Genomic DNA, 21,104 nt, shown 5'->3' on the forward strand with positions numbered 1-21,104 from the left:
TTAAATTCCTTTCTTGCTTTCATTAGCTTTTAATTTTTAAATTCATTGTCTGATTTAACATTACATGGATATTACTTTTTCAACATCTTTGAAAATATTGGAAATAGACGGGATTTAGCGTAATTTTCAATATTTTACCTAATTGGCGGGATAAATATGAAAAAAGTATAAAAATCTCTTCTAGTTAAACTTTAAAAAATTTAGAAAGTAGTTAGTAATTGAATTCGAACCTCTTAAAAATATAAAAATTTATATTCCCAATACTATAAGATAATATATTAAAAAGCCCCAAAGCTATAATTTGTTTCATATTATTTCCCATCAATTATCCGATCGTTTCTATGATAGCTATCAGCTATAGTCGATATAGTCGTCCGATTTTAATAAAATTTAATTCGAAAATCAGAACTAATTATAAAATGTTATTTTTAAGCTAATAAAGTTATATGTTGAAAAACACAAAAAATATAATTTTTATTTCATGTTTTCCGAATAGTTTTCCGATCGTTCCTATGGCAACTAAATAATATAGTCATCCGATTTTGATAATATCTGATATCTTTTTTTTTTAATTTGTTCCCCGATAGTTCCTATGGGAGCTATAAGATATAGTTGTCCGATCCGGCTGGTTCCGACTTATACACTACCTGCAATAGAAAGAATACTTTTGGGAAAGTTTCAGCCCGATAGCTTTAAAACTGAGAGACTAGTTTGCGTAGAAACGGACGGACAGACGGAAAGACGGACGGACAGACGGACATGGCTAGATCGACTCGTCTTGTGACGCTGATCAAGAATATATATTTATGGGGTCGGAAACGTCTCCTTCACTGCGTTGCAAACTTCTGAATGAAATTATTATACCCTCTGCAAGGGTATAAAAATATAACTTTTTTTTGTGTTGTTTGTCTCGGATGGAAATTGCGATCTGCCTCTTACCCGCCGCAGGACAAGTGCTCCCTTGGCGAAATGCTTGTACCAGGCATAATACAACTTCATAAATTTCTTCGAAAGTTTCTAATGATTGAACTGCTTCTAAAAGACCACGATCGTTGCGGCGTTGAAGTGCTTTGGGCCGAGCAGGTTTACCTGCGTCTACCCTGTACTGACTTTTAAAAGCCGGCTGTGCTTTCCCAACTTCGGTCGGACGTAACGGTAAGCGCAACTACCGACCAAATCCCTCGTTAAAATGCTTTGCCTTCGATACTGCCCTCAAAATCACGTCAGGATCCACAGGATATGTCGGTACAATATTCTGTCGAGTAACGAGTGTAGTAGTTTGTTGCGTACGTCCTCACCATACAAAAAGGCCGCTAATGACTAACCAGACTCAGACTGATACGGACAGACAAGCAATAAAAATTCGAAAAATCGCGGGTGTCGCATGGCCAGAACAACGGCAACGATCGCTCTACTGGTAAACATACCACGGCAAGTGGCAATGTGCATCAGCCGGAGTCAGTGCCATTGATGGGGAAAATAGTAATAGGTGGGAACACTGTATGGGGGACTAGCAAAAGCTCTAGTTCGGTAAAAAAAAAAGACCTCAGCCAAATAACGCAGATAGACAGACGGCCATTGACTCCTAAGATATGGGAAATAGAGAAATTGATACAAAATGAGAGGCTAGCGAAAGCTCTAGTTCGGTATAAAAGACCCCAGCAAAAACGAGAAGATAGACAGAATTCTTATCTACCTGACACTGGTCTAAAACTGCATCTTCCGCCCTGGAGTAAGTAGTAAGCCACATCGGAGCTTAAACAGAGCAACAAAGTGCCCACAAAAGACAAAAAAAAGGTGAATAAAAACAAAACATTTAAAAACATATTGCTGGTGCACTCATTTCTAAATGCAATTGAACCGACCAGCCGAAGTCGATAATTGAAACTAAAACTCCCGTAAAATGCGTTCAACGTAATTGTTTGTGTTTTTGTGTATATATAAACCAATTGTAAAGTACCCAAAACCCAGAATATTAATCGTATCCGTTATGAAACGTCACTCTTACTCTTAAACAAATTATCATAATAAATACCCAGTTGGAATCGATGCTAACTACCTTGGCTCCCAAGCAGCACACTTGAAACTTTAAACGCGACAAGCTTATAAAGTTATAAAAGTAACTCGTTATGATATGATGGTCAATTTGATGAAATCCAGTAGCAATTCGGCCCTGATATGTCACATATCAATTTGATATGATCGAAATGTTAAAAACGATATTTCGGTAATATCATTTTTACATTAACGGTATCACTTTTTTCTAGAAAAAAGCTTTGACAAAGCATTTTAGTCACTATCAAGCGTTGGCTCAGAGGGCTAGCGCTTCGTTTTTGATACACAAGCCAGAGGGTTAGTGGTTCGAGTCCTCCCCGAGACAAATTTATTTTTATTTTTTTTATTAAAATCTGAAATTATTTAAATGCAACTTTGTTATAACAATAATAAGGCATTTCAGATATTATTCTGAAACACTTAAAGCATACTCTGCCTTGGGGAGTATTTAAACCTGGTACCTTCAGCATCAGAGACAGACACCTTAGCATCTGGTCTATCGCAGGGCGTTAAGTTTAAAAGCCATGAAAACCATGTTAGTGCAAGCGAGACAACATGTTTGAAGTAAACCAAGTCGAATTTCGAATAGGTCTATTTCGCTTCCACTCACGTAATTAACGCCGCCATATTGCTTTATCCCCTCTTTTTCGATGTCAAGAAATTTTCGAAAAGAGAGAATTCGTGAAATTTACATTTTTGGTATCAATTTGACATTATTTAATGGTAAAATTGATATTTGTCTAAAAAACACAAACTTACTATGCGCATATCAAATTGATCTTGACGCATTTTTTCTAGCTCTTAAGTAGTTCCTAAAATTGAAACATTTTAGGTTTACCATGATAATCTAACTCAAAATAAAATATACTTACTTTTTCTTTTTATTTTTTTAGCAAACATTGCCCTTATTTTAAAAAAATTTTAAATATGAGTGCTTTTTTAAATCAAAGTTGACCATAAGTTAATAAACTTAAATTTAATTAGCCAAAAAATGTTCACGCCAAATTACAGTTTAATTTTTTGTGGCAGTGTATAGCAGCAGTTTAAAAACGGGGTTCACTATATTTCAGTTCAGTTCGTTTAGTCAAAGTCTTACAAAATTAATCAAAAATAATTTTTCGAAATTCTAATTTTTTTTAAACAGGTAAGGTAATAAAGGTTTCTAAGTGCGGAAAGCGAGAGTTTTTGAAAATTGTGAAAATATTTTAATGCTCTAGTAATTGTTGGGTTACTTAATTCTACGCCGTGTAATTTAAGAAGGAACACCATATAAGTATGTAGGAGTTAGGTGCCTGGCTGAGAATGACAACTGTGATTCTTTCTAAATATAAATTGCTTACCGTTTGTATTTTTAGGCGATTTTGCTTCACGTGATACATTTGTTCAGTTGAATGGTGTTTTTATGAATTTAATAAAAAATACATTATGAAAGTATCTATGAAAAATTTAGGTAATATAACGAATGAAAAAGGTCACGAAGTATATAAGTATCCCATTACTAACATGATAACGTTTTGACGATGGCATCGACTATTAAATACCCGTTACTTTGCTAAGTCATGTGCAAGGGAGATAGAGACATGCAAGTACCAAATCATCTGTTTCGTAATGAATGCTCAGAATTGAACTATTTTTGTCTTGATAATCAACAAATTATGATAATAAAAAAAATCATTTAACTTTAACATTTTTTTAAACGTGTCTTTGCCTTATGGACGTCTGTGAGCGTGCTGACCTAACCTTGCACTGCGTACTAAATCTTTTTAGCTTTTATAGACTCCGAGATCTCAGCGTTCCTACGGACGGGCATGACTTATCAAAAATATATTACATTTATATTTTCCGACAAATCTATTTTACCCTTTTAATTTAAAACTCTTTCGCGGCCTTGGCAACTCTTTAGTGTAGTAATTTATAATACTTTATATAAGTTTTCCAAGTGTTATACTCCCTATTTTAAGTCAGAAGCAGAAAAAACATACAAATTCTATTGTGGGAGTGGAATCTTGCTTAAATGAACTCGGGCTACTCAAGACAATTCAGATTAGTCCTGCTTAATCATAAAATTCGAAGATATCCGTAGATCTTCATATAATGTTTTCTTCGACTTTTATTTTCTATTTTATTAATTTATATTTTGTCTCTTGGTAATGCGTCAGCTACATCAACGGATACTTAAAGGTACTTATAAGGCTTGGATCCTCATCATTAATTTGGATTGAAGTAGATTGATAGTAGTTGTAGAATTTATTTATTTTACTTCTTTATTTATTCTTTATTTGAATATGGCAATTTATGGCCGTTTTCATTCATTATATTATTTATCGACCCTGCATTCGACGTGGCTTTGACAAGTTTTCCTTTTATCATTACTCTGACATAAGACGTGTGTTAAAAAAGTATGGTGACTTTTCTTGGCTCATCTTGGTTCATCCATTGTAAAGATAGAGCTTTGGTTTTGACATCATAATACAATCTATATATATAATCATATGTATATAATCATACCAGTCACCAGTTACGGCCCTTTTGAGGAAATCTGGATCGACTATTCAACAATTGTTGAGCGGTGCCTATGCGACGGCCCTTTTGGTCAAAATTGAGCAATTTCACAGCGTTGGCATCTTTCGACCATCTTGGAAGAGTGTAACACTGGTACACTTTTTTTTACATAGAAGAGTTTTACCATATGCCACTGTCAACATTTAAAGTATATCGCAGCACTTACTTTCATTTTTACTTTAATTTTATAATTGTAACGCTTCTAACAAGCAAACAAAGAATGATATCCACTTGCAACTTGGTATCGATAATCGAACAAACGTAGACCCCGAAATTAAAAGAGTCACTTTACTTTTGAACACACCTCGTATGGGAATCCTTTTCCGAGTGATTTCTGGCACTTTCTGTGCATTCCGAGAATTGTTAGAGGCTGACACCTGGCACTTTAATCGATTGGGTCCTAACTTGCACTAAAAAATTGTTAATTAATTATAGTTTTACTGATTTTTTTTTTTAATTACGATTTTGATACTTTTAACTCTGAGAAATTACTGAGTTGCTTATATTTAAATTAAAAATTTTATTATGAGGCGGGATCCGGTTTTTATTTCACTTTTGCGTTTTGCATTTTTGTTTTTACGTCCGTCACTATTTGGAAAAGAATGCTTTATCCTTTGACGAAAATGTTTGTTGCTAAGGACTATATTATATTTATGGGTAAAATTTGAAGTAGGGTCAGAAAATATTTAGTTATAAACCAAATATAGCAACAATTGCTTCTGTGATGGTGGCAAATTATTGTTACATTTTTCTTAAGCAACTAAAACCGATTTTAAGTTAAAACAAGGTAGACTAGTCGACTATGATATACCCGTTACTCAGATTTAGATAGCAAATGGGAAATGGAGATATACTATATAGCCAGAAAAGCCATATTTTAGGGCGCCACCTACTGGCTATTTCAGTAGATGTTATGTGGGCGGCAGACAGATTTAAGCGTTTAATCTGTTTGTGGGCGTTAGAGGGGCGTGGCCCATTTTTTTGGGTCAGTCGATAAGTATTGATGAGACAAACGCATTTCAGTTAAAACAGACGGCCATGGCTAAATCGACTCGGCTAGTGATCCTAATCAAGAATATATGTATATATTGTATGGAATCGGAAACGTACGTGTACTAGAGAAAATAGTATAGTTATGTGATTCTATGATTAAAATGATAATTCATTTTATTTTTACATTAGTCAGTAGAGTATCGGGGTAGTCGATTAAATTTTAAATCTTTTTTACTCAAGCATCAAGTTTATTACTACATACATACATGGCAAAATATAATGGCTTGGCCAATGCTTATGCATCCGTAGATATTTTGGATTGCATTATATTTGTTATCCTCATTCTTGCATTTTACATAATATTGTTTTATATTATCCAGGGATTCTTCCTCTCTCATTAACCTGCAAAATACGTAAATATTTAATGGTTAAATTTGTACATAAGTAAATAAATCTAAATATAATTTACTAATATTTCCGACGCGGAAGAACTCTAAATCAGACTCACTTAACCCAGCTAAAAGAAGCAAAAGGGAAACGGAGACATACAAACAGCGATTTCCATATAAGGTTATTTGTGCGAAAAATGAAAAATTATAAAACAATACTTATATACTCGTATATATAAATTAACCGATCGTTTCTATGGCAGCAATTTGATAAGTCGTCAGATTTTACGAAAAAATCTGTGAATAGAAATAGAATTAATACAAACCGCCTTCACAGTCTTACGTTGGTCAAGCGAAACATTCCCCAAATGACCAGTTTCCCTAAGAAACAGCACTTTTAAGTGCTTCTTCCACAAACACAACCCGTCCTCAAAGAATCAAACGGTCAAATGTTCATAATCATAGATCCACAATTTGTCCCCTGTGACGATCTTAAAAATGTCTTTTGAAACACCATTGTTATATATATTATTTAAAATTTATTTGTAACAATCCTTACTAGCCCCCTTTTTTACAGATTGTCAAATTGTGTGGCCAGGTGTTCATGCAATATCAACTGTATGGTGATGAAATGATATATCACAACGAATCTGTAAGGAAGAATTTAACAACCTTCGTCTTCGAGCAAGCGTCGGTTTAGTTATTACCAGTTTTCCATTACTATAGGATGGTGCCAAATCGCCTTATGAATATTTAAGTTCAGTTCGTAACAGTTCACGTCGTTTTTATTAATAAATGTTCAAAATTTTTCGGAAAAAGCAAAAAGGTTTTAATAACTTAAATAGTTTTAATAACTTAACGGCGAAAGAGCGCGTATAGTGATCGAAAGAATAATGGAACCCCCACGCAATCTTGACCCTGGTGAGGTGCCGAAAAAAGAAGAAACTGAGGTCCCAGCGCATAAAGCGGGATCAGTCATCGAAAATCAAAACACGAGTGAAGAACGTCAATCAAATCAAATTAAATATACAGCCGTAAAAGTCAGAAAGGATACTTTGAGTGCGGTATGGAAAGCACATACAGAATATCGCCGAGCAGCGCAGGCAGATTCACAAGGAACAACAGCCCTGAGGGAACACTGTCAATAGGCGTTCGCTTTAGGGACTCCTGCCAAACAGCTTTACCCTAAGCAGCGGGGACCATCAAAAACGGAAGACTGCTGGAGGCAAGAATCGACATCGCAAGAACTTGGCGGGAAAAATTAACTGAAAAATTAGCTAGAAAACATAGAAAAAAAGTTCGTAACAGCTTGAAATATTCTTGCGCAGCGCATGAAGAAAATTTTACACAAGCACATTTAAAAAAAAACAAGAAAGGAATTTAACTTCGGCAAGCCACAAATTTTTAATTTAAAATTTAAATTAATTTAAAATTTTGAAGGATCCTTTTTTGACCATTTTTTTTACTTCTATATGTAAGAGTAGTCCAATTTGTATTAAATTGAATTTGAAACTCTTAAAAATTTAAGAAATGTTATTTCCAAGCTTAGAAGGTTATATGTGAAAAAATACGAAAGATATATTTTTTCTCATATTTTGCGACTAATATTGCGGTTTTTTCAATGGCAGCTATATGATATAGACGTCCGATTTTTATAAAATTTAGTTCGAAATTCAAAACTAATTAAAAAATGTTATTTCCAAGCGTAGGAGGTTATATGTTAAAAAACACCAAAGATATAATTTTTTCATATTTACCGGCTAATTTTCAATCGTTTCTATGCCAGCAATATGATATAGTCATCCTTTTATGATAAAATTTAATTTGAAATTCCGAACTAATTAAAAAATGTTATTTCCAATGTTATATGTTAAAAAACAACGAATATAGTTCCTATGAGAGGTATAAGATATAGTTGTCTGATACAGCTGGTTCCGACTGATAACTAGCTGCAATAGAAAGACGACTTTTGGGAATGTTTTAGTCCGATAGCTTCAAAACTGAGAGGCTAGATCGACTCGCGACTAGTGACGCTGATCAAGAATATACATACTTTATGGGGTCGGAAACGTCTCCTTCACTGCGTTGCAAACTTCTGACTAAAATCAATATACCCTCTGCAAGGCACAACAAAATAAAGCAAAAAAACGTTATTTTAGAATTTATAAATTGAAACACGTAAAAAATCTTTATTTTTCAGTTTATTACAAAATCTTTTCTACGGACCATATCCGCGCACTCACACATTAAAATGATTTTTTGAGTTATGTAGTTTATAACATTCTTTTTGCTGGAATCCTGATAGCCAGGGAAAACTTTTTTTAAAACTAATCGTATAAATTGAAAAAAAATAGTAAGACACGTCCCCGTTATTCCACAAAAGGCTGTGAAAGCGACTGTCCAGAATTTTAAAGGTATTTCTAAATTGTGATCAATTCCTTAAACATACGAGGTGTGTTCAAAAAGTGAGGTGAATATGGTGGCTGAGGCATTATTGTGTTGTTTTTAGCCAAAAAATCTCTCACAAGCAAAGATGAATGGGCAGGGGCATTATCGTTTCTGTATTGCTTCTCGCAAACGGCGCATAACTTCCACATAATACTGGAATACCATATGGTAAGAACTCCTGATGCACCACGCCATGGTAATCGAAGAATACAGTGATCAAAACTTTGACATTTGATCGAACTTGGCGTGCTTTTTTCGGTCTTGGCTCACCTGGGCTCTTTCATTGTGACGATTGGGCTTTGGTTTCGATATCATAACCATATACCCATGATTCGTCACCAGTTATGACCCTTTTGAGTAAATCTGAGTCGTCGTTGACGTTATCCAACAGCTCTTGAGCGATGCTCATGCGACGGTTCTTTTGGCCAAAACTCCGCAATTTTTAAACAAACTTCGCTGACACACGACTCATGCCCAAAACGTTTGAAAAAATTTCATGGCACGAGCCAAGCGATATACCGACATCTTCAGCAACCTCTCTGATAGTGATTCGACGATTTTCCAAAACAATTTTCTTCACTGCTTGAACGTTTTCATCAGTTGTTGAGTGCTTGGGCGTCCAGAGCGAGGCTCGTCATTGGCATCTTCCCGGCCATCTTGGAAGAGTTTATAACACTGGTAAACATTTTTTTACTCAGAACAGTTTCACCGTATGCTACTGTCAACATTTCAAGTGTTTCGGAGCACTTTTATTTTTTACACAAAATTTGATGCAAATCCTTTGATCCATATTTTTCGATAGCAAAAAATCGCTGAGCACGCAAAACAACTTGTTACCTTTACGCCTCTCACAACTAAACAAAAAAGGGGATTCAATTGAAACTTGGTACAGATGTTAGGGAAGAGTGTACCAACATAACAAAACAAAAAAATCGATAATCGAAAATATGTTGCCCGCGAAGTTTGAAAAGTCACCTTACTTTTTGAACACACCTCGTATGAATGCTTTATTGCATTTCATTTTCACATTTGTGCTCCTTGGTTATATCACCGTGTCAACAGGGTTTTGTTCAGCGAAGGTTGACTAGACTAAACTGCTAAAATTGACTAATAGTGACATAAATAAATTTAGCAAACAGACTTTATATATATACCAATATTCTTTAATTCGAATTATATCAGCTTTGGTTTTTATGGTAAAGCTTAGGTACTATACACCATGTCAAAGCCATGGCACATATCGGATATGTTAAACCTTTTATATAATTTAGTTAGTCACAGCGTGCCAAACAACAAGTTGATTGGAACAATTCTCAGCACTCAGATAGGTATTAATCAATAAAATCAATTTCAACTTTTACTTTTATAAATTATCCACATCTGTAGACCCTTTACAGGTTTAAGTGTTAGGGAAGTTGTGGGTGTTAAAGTGGGCGTGTAACTCTTCTGCGAAAGATCTAAAATCTACATGCCCAATCCCAACTCCACATCTCGGACTATTTTTAAACTTATATATTAAAAGGTATGCTTATAGCTGTAAATACAAGTACCCTTTACCTGTACCCTTTACCTGTTTACCCTTTACTCTGTATGTGTTTCTATAATTTCTTTTGTTTGATAACACAGGTACACAGTCGAGATTTTCCAGGAATCAATTCTAGTTTTCCATAATATCTTCATAATTTTTCTGACTAAAAGTTCCGTACAAACTTTTGTTCCATCAGCCAGAGGATCCGTTAAAAACCGATGTTTCCCCACATGTTAAATTATGTTGCCCACGTTAGTGGACTTATCTTTAATATTTTCAATGAAACACACACTCAATACATGATGGCATTGCTAATAACCAGTCCCTGTCTTAAACCATTGTCCTCGTATTTGGTATTTGACGTCGAAGTTGTTATTGTTTTATACAAATATGTTTGTTGTGTGATGAGTTGTAAAACTGCTCTCACAAGACCCATATTAAACATATTTGTAGCGATGTAAGAAACATATTTCTAGCCACGTAAGATAATGAAAATATTAGCCCTATAAACCCCAGCCACGAAGACCAAAGTATTTGAAAAGAAAACGCAGCGCCGCAGCCTGGAAATGATCACCTGCATCCCACGCCCGAGGGCTCTACTGCTGCCAACGTCACCTGAACGCCCGAGAGCATGCCATAGCATCGAACGCCCGAGAGCGAGCCATGCCATCGGACGCAATTGAAACGGGAGGGCCCAGCATAGGGCAACTCCTTTCCCACCGCTGTTAGATTTTCCACCCGAGCAGTGGAGGTAACTATTTTCGCCTTCGGTTTTGGCTGGGATTTCTGGACAGTGGGGTCAGCGTAGTTTGGCAGGGGTCCCGTGTATATATATAGTTTGGAGCCAATAAAATTTAGACTTTATATTTTTGAATCATGTTTTTCTGTGCTTCATGTTGGTCGCCTTCGGTGTGTTGGTCGGGGGTTTTATCTCTCTTTTCTCCTTTTGGCCTAGTACTCTGAATATAAGTATATTTGTGAGTGATCCTGGGAGACTGAGTCCTACCCCAGCCTAGAAAACATCCTTACAGTTGCTATGTCTACAGGTGATCATCGCAAATAAATTATTTTAAATAGTACTAGATTACATAAAAATAGTTAATACCAATGCCATATGGAAGAAGATCTAAAGAGAGTTGGTAACATAGAATAAATCTAATGTTTTCGGGAAGTGGCATATTAACTCCAGCTCCCTAAGCAACCATTGTCGCCCCGAGTGGACCCACTGGTTCAAAGCCGCCATCTAAACTTCGGATTTGCAGATTGTTACAAGTTCGCAAATCACAAACAGTTACATTAATCAATTGTATACGCACGGGACATGGAGTCTTAATATAATTTGTTGTAGATTTTGGACATACAGTTATACATCGCTATACCTCGACCTCCCAAGCATCCCTTATAAATTTATCACCGTCGACTTCTGACAATCAGGTAACCCAACAGTAAACTAGTGCCTCGCTCAGTCAACCTTTATTTCAAAGAATCGATCACGTCTTACTCGCAAGGGCCCTCGTCGAGATTCAGATTTACAGAGCGATGAGTGAACATAAAAATTGAGAACATATAGTGCGAAATGATTCACGTAATTCTAAAATAGTTTTACAAATATTTAGGGCAACACCTATTGTGACAAGTTGAGCTTACAGGGATGAAGAACTGTATTTGACCAAGAAGTTAGATCTAATTTACAAGTCCAGTAATTAGTGTGTTAAGAAACATAACAATGTGGCAGGTCCGACGATCTTTGAGGGAGGGCAGGTTCTGGAGACCCATTCTATCCGCGTAAGATTGTAAGTTACGATTGGTTTCACAGTTTAAACCACGACCGATACGCTTAGGTCCTGATACTTGGCATATCGAGGTAATCAAATACACGAACAGTATTCCAGGATTGAACGAACCAAGGATATGTACGGGTATAACCCATGTTGTTTTACTAAATATAATGTCATTGTGATCCGTGAAGCTTAATTTGTGGTTGAATGAGACTCCGAGGTCTGTAGCAAATTGTTCAGACCGGCTTGCAAAAGGGCATGGAGATCGGGACTCGTTAACGGAAAGTAAAGTTTTACATCGTTAGCGTAAGTCAGAACATGAGAGGAGAGAAGTAAGAATTCATTAATAAAAATACCAAAAAGAAGAGGCCCTAGGTGGCGGAACACCAGAACATTATGTTGAATTTGACCCGCTTCCGTGACAAAAACTAATTTTTTGCGAGTATGCAAAGTGCCGTTTTTTTCAATGTTACAATGTTGAGAAATGATTAAAATACTATGTTACGTACCTAAAATGTTAACCTAACAGTTTAGTTCTAAAATACCATCTGTTGAAGTCAGCTGTTGCAAGCGAACAACACATGCTGCCTTAAAGGTTAACTCTCTGAGAAAAAATTATTAAATAATCAAATTCAAAAATAATATAATTCTTCAGGTTAGTACTATATTAATATTAATATGTTGGGTGTTTCGTTCGTATTTTTCTAATAATTTGTATATTTAGCAAGTAGTGTCCCCTTGACACTTTTGGAATGAAAGTTGAAGTTCCAAAGGGTTTAAAAACCAATTTCAAATTATTTCAGTGAGTGTCTATATACATGTTGTAGAGTTATCAATTCTAAATTCAGAACTAGTAAGCACATTGCGCGCTTTTTGCGCCTTTTTACATTATTCGATTTACTAGGAAGCAACATCTTAATCAGAAATGCAGATCTACCAAAGCTTGGAAATAACATTTTTAAATAGTTCTGAATTTCGAATTAAATTTTATCAAAAAAATATTATGAATCAAATTATAGCTTTGGGGCTTTTTAACATATTATCTTAATATTCCCATATAATTTTTTATATTTTTAGGAACTTCGAATTCAATTTAATAAAAATCGGACAACTCTAACATATAGATGTCAAAAAAATGGTCTAAAAAAATAATGAAATATTTTTTTTTATATCACTGAAGTCAGCAACAATTCTAAAAATTTTACATGTTGTTACTAAAGTTAATTATTTCTTATAACTGCAAACTTCCTTGTTTTTCATAATAATAATGAAATTGATGACATTGATGAAGTTGAAAATGAATACAAAATCTAATACAAACAAAAAACAAAGTTTTATTTTATAACTTCTATTATTTTTTTGCGATCTGTACCAAATTTGCAGGACACATTTGAAATAGGACATTCATCCTGTTTTCCAATGTTTTTTCCGATTTTTTTTGGGCGGACACACCCACATTTCTAAAATGCCTTCCAATAGTCATAACCATCATTATAAAAAAACCTGCATTAAAATAACTTGTTAATTTTAAAAATATTATTTTGGCCACGGAAACGGGTCAAATCCAACATAGTGCAGAGGTCGCATGGACAAGGTTAGAGATTGAGCTTTTAAAAGCTTCTCTCTGATTCCGGTTCGATAAATATGTTGAAAACCGTGATGGGGAATCCAAGCAAGTTTTTTTTATTAATAACCGATGGTTCACGAAATCAAAAGTCTTTCTGAAGTCTGTACTAATTTCATTGGTTTGATAATTATTTTTAAAAGAGTTTCTGATGATTGAAAAAAATTCCAGAAGATTCGTAGTCGTTGACTTTCGTTTCATAAAGCAATGCTGAGACGGGGACATTGTTGAGTTGCGTGGGTGCTGTAACTGAGCGCTAATTAACTGTTCAATCGTTTTTAGTTTTGCATTACTACCGTTGTGGTATTTAATAACCGTTTTGAAAAAGTTTAGCTAACGGTTTTAACAAGGCATCAGCACATTTTTGTATAACACAGATCGGTACAAGATCAGGTGCCGAAGAGAAAGACAACTTGACTGTTTAAAGGGTTTGAAAAACGTCATCCTCACTAATAAATGGGATAAAAATACAATTGGAGTGAGGAAGAGGGTATGGATAGATGAATGAATATCGGAATCATAAGAGGCGGATGAAGTGTCAAAGTGAAAACAAGAAATTCTTGTGATTTTCGTTTCGAACTAACAAAAGCATAGAGCTGTTTGGGGTTATCTTGTAATTCGGTTCTACAATGGTTTAGGTAACTACTGTAGCATTCGGAATTACGGAATGAGAGAAAAGAGAATTGATGAGGGAACCAGGGCGGCTTAGAAAATTCGTATGCAGAAGGAACTGACGGGACAAACATAACGAAACCTGAATATAGTGTTTAAGGTATTCAATATAAAAGGGATCGTCAATGAAATTTCTGAAGGACCAATCGATTTCGGATAAATGCCTATTCATTTCAGTGAACTTAGCTCTACGAAATCAACGAAAGGAAGCTGGTTCTGTTTCGGGACATGGCAGTACTAAAACTGATGCTTCTAAGGTTACCTTAAGTGTAAGATGGTACCCTTCTTTAGTTTTCGAGAAAGGACTAGTTTATTTTAGATTATCAGAAGAGGAAACCGCCGCCAAGGCGAACGAGCGGTCACATCTAAAGATGTGCAAATATTTTGCAATCAGACACACAGGAATTAACACACGTTTCAGTAAAAGCAATTACATTAGCATCAATTGACACCGTTGACGTGCATTTTATTAAATTTTCCCAATAAACTGCATACATTTTGGAAGTGTAGGGAAAAATTATTGCTTATCATGTTTGATTCGTAGGGCCAACTATAAAGCCAAATTTGCCGAAGTAAATAGTGCACATGGAAAATTTCAGTTGACTATATGGCGAGAAAACCCTCAACCCCGACTACAAATTTATCGTCTAACCACAGTCAAAGGTATCAATTCGTCCGTTGGTTTGAAGGCCCTAAGTCTATGTCAATGAATCGACCAATAGTCTATTGAATCACCACTGCAATATTCTTCGAAAGTCAACTAAAAATGATACCGACAGTATGCGCTCAGATGGTTGCAGTGGTTTCTTATCATCCATTCCTACAGCGACTCGTGCCAATCGAGAGTCATGCTTTTTCGATTATAATTTATCAATAAGTGAATTTTCAAAATTGTATATTTATATAACGATTGGCATAGCGAACATGTCGATAAATACACTGCTTTCATGTGCAACGGACGACAACCGGGACATGCCAATAAAACAGAACAAAAACGTTATTGTTGTCTTTCTGAAAGGTAAGCGCCTTTTTTCGTCTTTTTCAATTGAAGGAATTAGACAGAAACTTGCCAAACAAATGTTTTTTAAATTGATGAAACAAAAAAACAAATACAGGTAAGTCTCTCACACCATTTATTAAAAAAGTGGAACTAACATCAAGTTAGTTTATACTAACATTATCAAAAATAAATAAATAAATTATCAAAAAATCAAAAGTTTCTCAAGAAACACAGAACCGGAAAAAAAGCAGTAAAATCTGTGAAAGAATATTCAAAATTTTGTTGACTGCAAATTTGCTAGTGATCAAAAATAAGAAAAGTTTGTTCATAAAATTTTATGACTTTTATATAAAAGTATCAAACCTATTTAATATTCAGTACCTGGGAAGAAGCTAAGGCCCTACCTAAATTTTGTCGCGATCTTACTTAGTATTGTTTTATTGATAAAAAATTAAATTATTTATTATTTGTAAGATTCGTTTTAAAATGACGTATAAGATTTTGTACTAAAATGTCAAAAATTAAATTTCCTTTACTAAAAAATAAAACTTACAAATTTATTCGTGTCTCATTCTATTTAAAAAATTGTTTCCCTAATTATAGGTGCAATCTCTCAGATAGAGCCATCCGAGCGTCCGGAGAAAGCGCTGCATAAGGCAATGAGGTGTATTAAGAACTTGAGCTGCCTTAAGCTGAAGGTACCCAGGACCTCAACGACCCCAAAAGGGAATGGAGATACATAAGCAGCAAAGCGATATTGTATAAACCGTTTGTGGGCGTTAGAGTGAGCGTCGATAGGTATTGATGAGACAAACACATTTCAGTTAAAATTTGGTTTCTATCATAAAAACACACAATTTTTGCGAATTGTGAGCGTTAGAGTGGGCGTGGCACCCCGCTGAAACAAACTTGCGCTAAACAGGAAGCCCAGGAATCTGCATGCCAAGTCTTAATGTTCTAGCTCTTAAAGTTTCTGAGATCTCAGCGTACATACAGACAGACAGACGGACATGGCTAGTGATCCTGATCAAGAGTATATATACTTATTGGGTCGAACACGCTTCCTTCTATCTGTTACACATTTTCCGACGAATCTAGTATACCCATTTACTCTACGAGTATTTCATTTTATGTATCTGCTAAGTGCTCAACCTGTGCTGAATCGGTGATTTTTTTCTGCTTAATTAAGCGCAAAAAAAGGGTGCTTTAAGAAGCACTAAATCTGTGCTCATTTTGACCACTGCACTATGGTCCAAAAGCCCAAATTTTTGGCATAAATGATATTTTTTTTTTGTGAAATAATTTATTTTTGTTTTGGTTTCTATAATACTGAAATGATATAAAAAAATTTTGGAAAGATTTTTTCGGAATGCCCCTAATTTTCTGCGCGCTTTTAAAGTCAGCTGTTCAGTGTCGTTATGTTTTGGCTAAAAAGCGCGGGAAAATTTTCATAACTTGCAGCTAGTGAATCAATTAAAGCGAACATTCAAAGCTAAAAGTTTCTTAATGGAAAATAAAGGTCAAGGTATGTAAATTTATAATTTCTAAACTTTTTACTATATTTATACATGTTTGTGTTGTTTTGTCCAATGTGTTGCAAGTGTGTTGTTCTAGGTTATTCTAACAAAAGTACACGTGTTCTGTTAAAGTTTTTTTTTAAGTGCCTCCAAGTGCCTTGAAAGTAATATATTAATGTTTTTAACAAATTACTATAAAATCAATTTTAAGTAATGGTTTTTGCCCGTTTTTGCCCCTTTTCGAAAAAACAATACATGTTGCAGGTGTTTATGAGTTTTCTCATGCAGCGCTCCTCGAAGTTTGGGAGGAGAGCAACCGGAAAGACGATGCTGTTAGAGGTTTTTTATAAAACGAATAACAGAAAGCGACAGGATTGACCTTTCTGAAGAGCATATGGGGGAAATACTAAATAAAGTTAAGTATTTCATTAACTATGTTAAGAGAAACTTACCGAAATGCAATCGTATGTTAGGGCGTTTTAAATCAGTTCACTCACGATGGCTTGGTTCAAAAATGGTTATACGCATTGACAAGCAACCAGTCACTTTGAAAACTGGGAGAAAAAAGTCGAATTATGAAGATGCAGGACCTCGCCTTAAAAGAAAATTAGCATCTGAGCTGGCTTCAGAAGAAGCTCATTCAACTTCTCTCCTTTTACACGCTGCCTCAGTTTCAGCAGAAAAGTCTAAGGAACCAGAAATCGCCTTTTTATTAAAGAAAGCTAAAAGCAGTGAAGACATAAATGATTTTTAAAAAAAACTTAATATGAATGAGCCGATTCCAATAAGTCCTGATAGTGCACTGGTATTTTTTATTGAAAATGGATTTACAAAGCAGCAATATTTGAATATAAGAGCACTAAATAAGCAACAAGGATGTGATATTTTCCCTTCATGTAATCAAATCGCCGAATCCAAATTGAAATGCAGACCACTGGAAATTAAAAATGTGAAACGAAAGCGGAAGTCTCATTCCAAAATTTGCTAGATCATACAGCTCACCGCATACTTGAAATGCAACAGGAAGTTTTTGATATTTTTTTTTTGTCACCACTGTTATACCGTTAAAGCTAATAGAACAGCATCATCGGGTTATTTGGATTAATAGGACTCCACAGTCAGTGAGATTTTGTCGACCTTTGAAAATTGAGTTCGTGAAGGAAAGTACTGCACTGATTTTAAAAGAGAAAAAAAATCTGGACGTGGAAATAGAAAACCTAAACGTATTATCTTATAGCTACAAAAGCAATATAATAACTGTAAAATACCAAACTCATATGACTTTAATCGATGGTAAGGTCTTAAACATTGTAACCGGAACCAATTCGTGCCAATCATATCCGTTATGTGGAGCAAAGCCTACTCAATTGCTTAAAACAACTGATCTAACTCGCAGATTTTTAATGTGAAATCAGAAATATGGAGTGAGTCCGCTACATGCATGGATACCGTTTATGGAGTTTGCTCTGCGAATTTCCTATAGAATTGAAGTAAAGAAATGGCACGTCAAAGGAGATGGAGAGCTTAAAGTATCCTTGCGTAAAAAAAGTATTCAAAAGAAGTTGTGGGTTGAGCTTGGCCTTAATGTAGATACACCAAAACAAAATGGAAGCGGTAAAGCAATGACGGAAATACCGCAAGACGGGCATTCTCAAATAGTCTAAAATTTTCGGCTATCTTGGATTTGGATTATAAACTCATCTATAATTTTTATATTATTTTAAAAGCTATTTCTTCTGAGCATATTATTGACTCCGAAAAATTTAAATATTTGTATATACTTTTAATTTATATATGAAACTGTATTCTTGGTATCCAATGTCCCCAACCGTACATAAAATATTGGTACATGGACACCAAATTATAACCCATTTTATTGTTCCAGTTGGTGTGCTTGGAGAAAATGCATCTGAAGCGCGAAACAAATTATACAAGAGCGATCGAAAGTCTCATGCCAGAAAATGCAGCCGATTAGCAAATATTGAAGACGTCTTTCATCGAGCACTGGACTCTTCCGACCCATTTCTCTCTACAATTTGTTTGAAAGAAAGGGGAAAAAAAAATCCAAAAAGGTCCTTCCCAAAGAAGTCATTGATCTACTCGATGTTCCTGATCCAGAGCTATATATGACCGGAAAGTCGGATGGAGAAACAGACGAAGATTTTTTTGTTTAGATAATATTATTTTGGATTCAGAAATTGAAAATGAAAATTAGTTTAATAATATAATGATAAAAATATATTTTATAAATGTATTACCGTTTTCATTTGTGTTGATTTTGGGGTTGTATTTATACCAATAAATACGACATATGTGTAATTTTGTTTATATCGGTTGTATGGGGGCGGGGGAAGGCGTGGTCAGAATAACACAAAATTTTTTTCGAAATTCTATTTTATCCTCCCTGATATTCGTGCAAATTTTCAGAATCTTACGATCATTTTTAGAGTTTATGCCATAGTGCACTGCTGAATGTTAGAACATGCCTATGTTAATTTAAGCAGTAAATTTAAAAAAATTGAGCACTGAATGAGTGCTCAGTGATGATTGCGCGACGACGGGACCAATACATTTCCATTACCTTTTTTTGTCTAGCACTTATGTAAATTGTAGAATTCACATTTTGGGTGGTTTGTGGGAGTGGGCCGCGTATATTAATGTTTTTATTCTGGTGCTATTTTTGAAATCCAGAAATCCAGCCATATCGTATATGTCGATAGAAGTAATAATAGTAGTAATTGATGTTAAATAAAACCAATGTAACTGAGAGAAATCTGTCATTTCAAATAAAGAGTTGAGAGAAAGAAGTATGACTTTCTGAGACCGTTTAAGGGTTTTGAGAGCGTGGCTAGGTGGGAACTGACCTTAGCCGAGTCTGGCGCAATTGTTTTGCAATGAGGAGAGTGAGATTAAAGGTATTTGAGAATAAATCAAAAATGATAACTGGCTTCAAAATGACAAGAGCACGATAGAGTTGTGCAAAGTGGTAGACTTTTCAGGATGGATTCTTTCGAAAACCTTCGAACTGGCAACACGAACAATTGCGACTCGCTGCGCTGAAAACCTAAGTGAAAATAAAGTCATGACGGACAAACGGACTCGCGAAGCGGCTAAAATACCCCTATCTCCGACATATACAATTAGAGAAAACAGCAGAAATACTTTGAGAAGTAAGTTTCAACGTCTTGCGCTGGAAAAGCGCACATAAGTTTCGCGAGGATACAGGGATTGACGTCACAAGTGCGAAATGAGTTATGCAATAAGACGGGAATTTGGTGAACAGTATTCCCAAAACATGGAAATCAGAGCAGGTTCAGTTAAAAGCACAGGATGCAGTTGCTCTGGGCCAATTAGAGGTTTTGAAGACGAAAATTCTTCCGGACAAACCGTGATACATTCAAAACAGTTTGTGTTGCTTGCAAATGCGATCTCTCCAACCAATTTGAAAAATGCCGATTAGCACACTCCGCAACAAGTGAACACAGGCAACATGAATTTGTACCGAACTCTTTATCACATGCTAGTCTCAAGGGAAACATCGCAGGTCAGTTTATACCGACAAATATCGCATTGCGCCAAGTACCGCTCTAAAACACTGTCGGATTCATGCCATCAAACAATACACCAATATTTGTAAAGCAAAAAAGAGCGCAGCCGTGTTCGTTTTGTCAGTCCATGACCAGGAGGACATGCTCCACAGTTTGCCAGCACACAGCTCATCGGGACCCACCAGCTCCAAGAACATCGCGATGGGTCAAGATGCCATTCGGGGAAAGCTTATGATCCCAGCCATGGTACCTTTTGCAATTGGAACGTTAAGGATGTTATATGGGCGTTCAGAAATAGTGCACGTCGAGGTTTTCACCGCCTAGAGTAGTTTATATGTAATTAAATGCAAGCCCGCACACCGACGCTGCACGTCTCGGTGCGACGTAACGCTTCACTCTGTGAATACTTGAAAAAGCATTTAAGCGGTACCTTTATAAAAAAAGAAACCACTAAAAACTACTTAGTCTGATGAGCTGAATATTTTTCAAATGTAGAGCTTGCACAGTAGAATGGAATTGACAATTAGTGTTTAACGAATCAAATAAAACACTTAAAACAAAAATTAATTCCAAGAAAAATTCCAGCTGCCTCATAAGCCTCAGCGATATCTAAATGGTCGTTAACCTACACACTAAGATTGGAAACCTACGGAAGTGAGCAGAGCCAGCAGCTTCAGCAGAACAGAGTCAGCCGCCTCAGCAGAAAACGGAGTCAGCAGCCTCAGCAGTAAACGAAGCAAGCTACACAAAATCTGCCGACTATAGAGATTTTCATTCCCCACTCTAATTTGCCAGCAATGCAGTTCCCCCATCCCAATCCATTTCATTCTCTTACATTCCACTTGGTTCCATAAGTAAGATCTTAATTTACATAAGAATAAATGGACATTATAATTTTTTACGTTCAACAAAGAAGTTTTCCTTCTCTTTATTCAAAACGGAAATTATTCACTTTTAATCAAAAACCACATTCTGGACTCTGAGTCTTTT

General features: G+C 35.5%; 1 protein-coding gene across 3 annotated transcripts in view; it reads right to left on the minus strand.

Moving 5' to 3' along the window:
* The window catches only part of LOC108026757 (DEAD-box helicase Dbp80), a 115,622-nt gene that overhangs the window by 11,119 nt on the left and 83,399 nt on the right, over positions 1-21,104 (minus strand). For all 3 annotated transcript variants that reach the window (XM_050890219.1, XM_050890220.1, XM_044092759.2), the window contains exon 8: positions 5,877-6,012. In XM_050890219.1, coding sequence (XP_050746176.1) covers positions 5,877-6,012 — 136 coding nt within the window. The remainder of the gene's footprint in view (positions 1-5,876; positions 6,013-21,104) is intronic.

The sequence above is a fragment of the Drosophila biarmipes genome, unplaced genomic scaffold, assembly GCF_025231255.1.
Source record: "Drosophila biarmipes strain raj3 unplaced genomic scaffold, RU_DBia_V1.1 ptg000017l, whole genome shotgun sequence".
NCBI classification, from domain to species: domain Eukaryota; kingdom Metazoa; phylum Arthropoda; class Insecta; order Diptera; family Drosophilidae; genus Drosophila; species Drosophila biarmipes.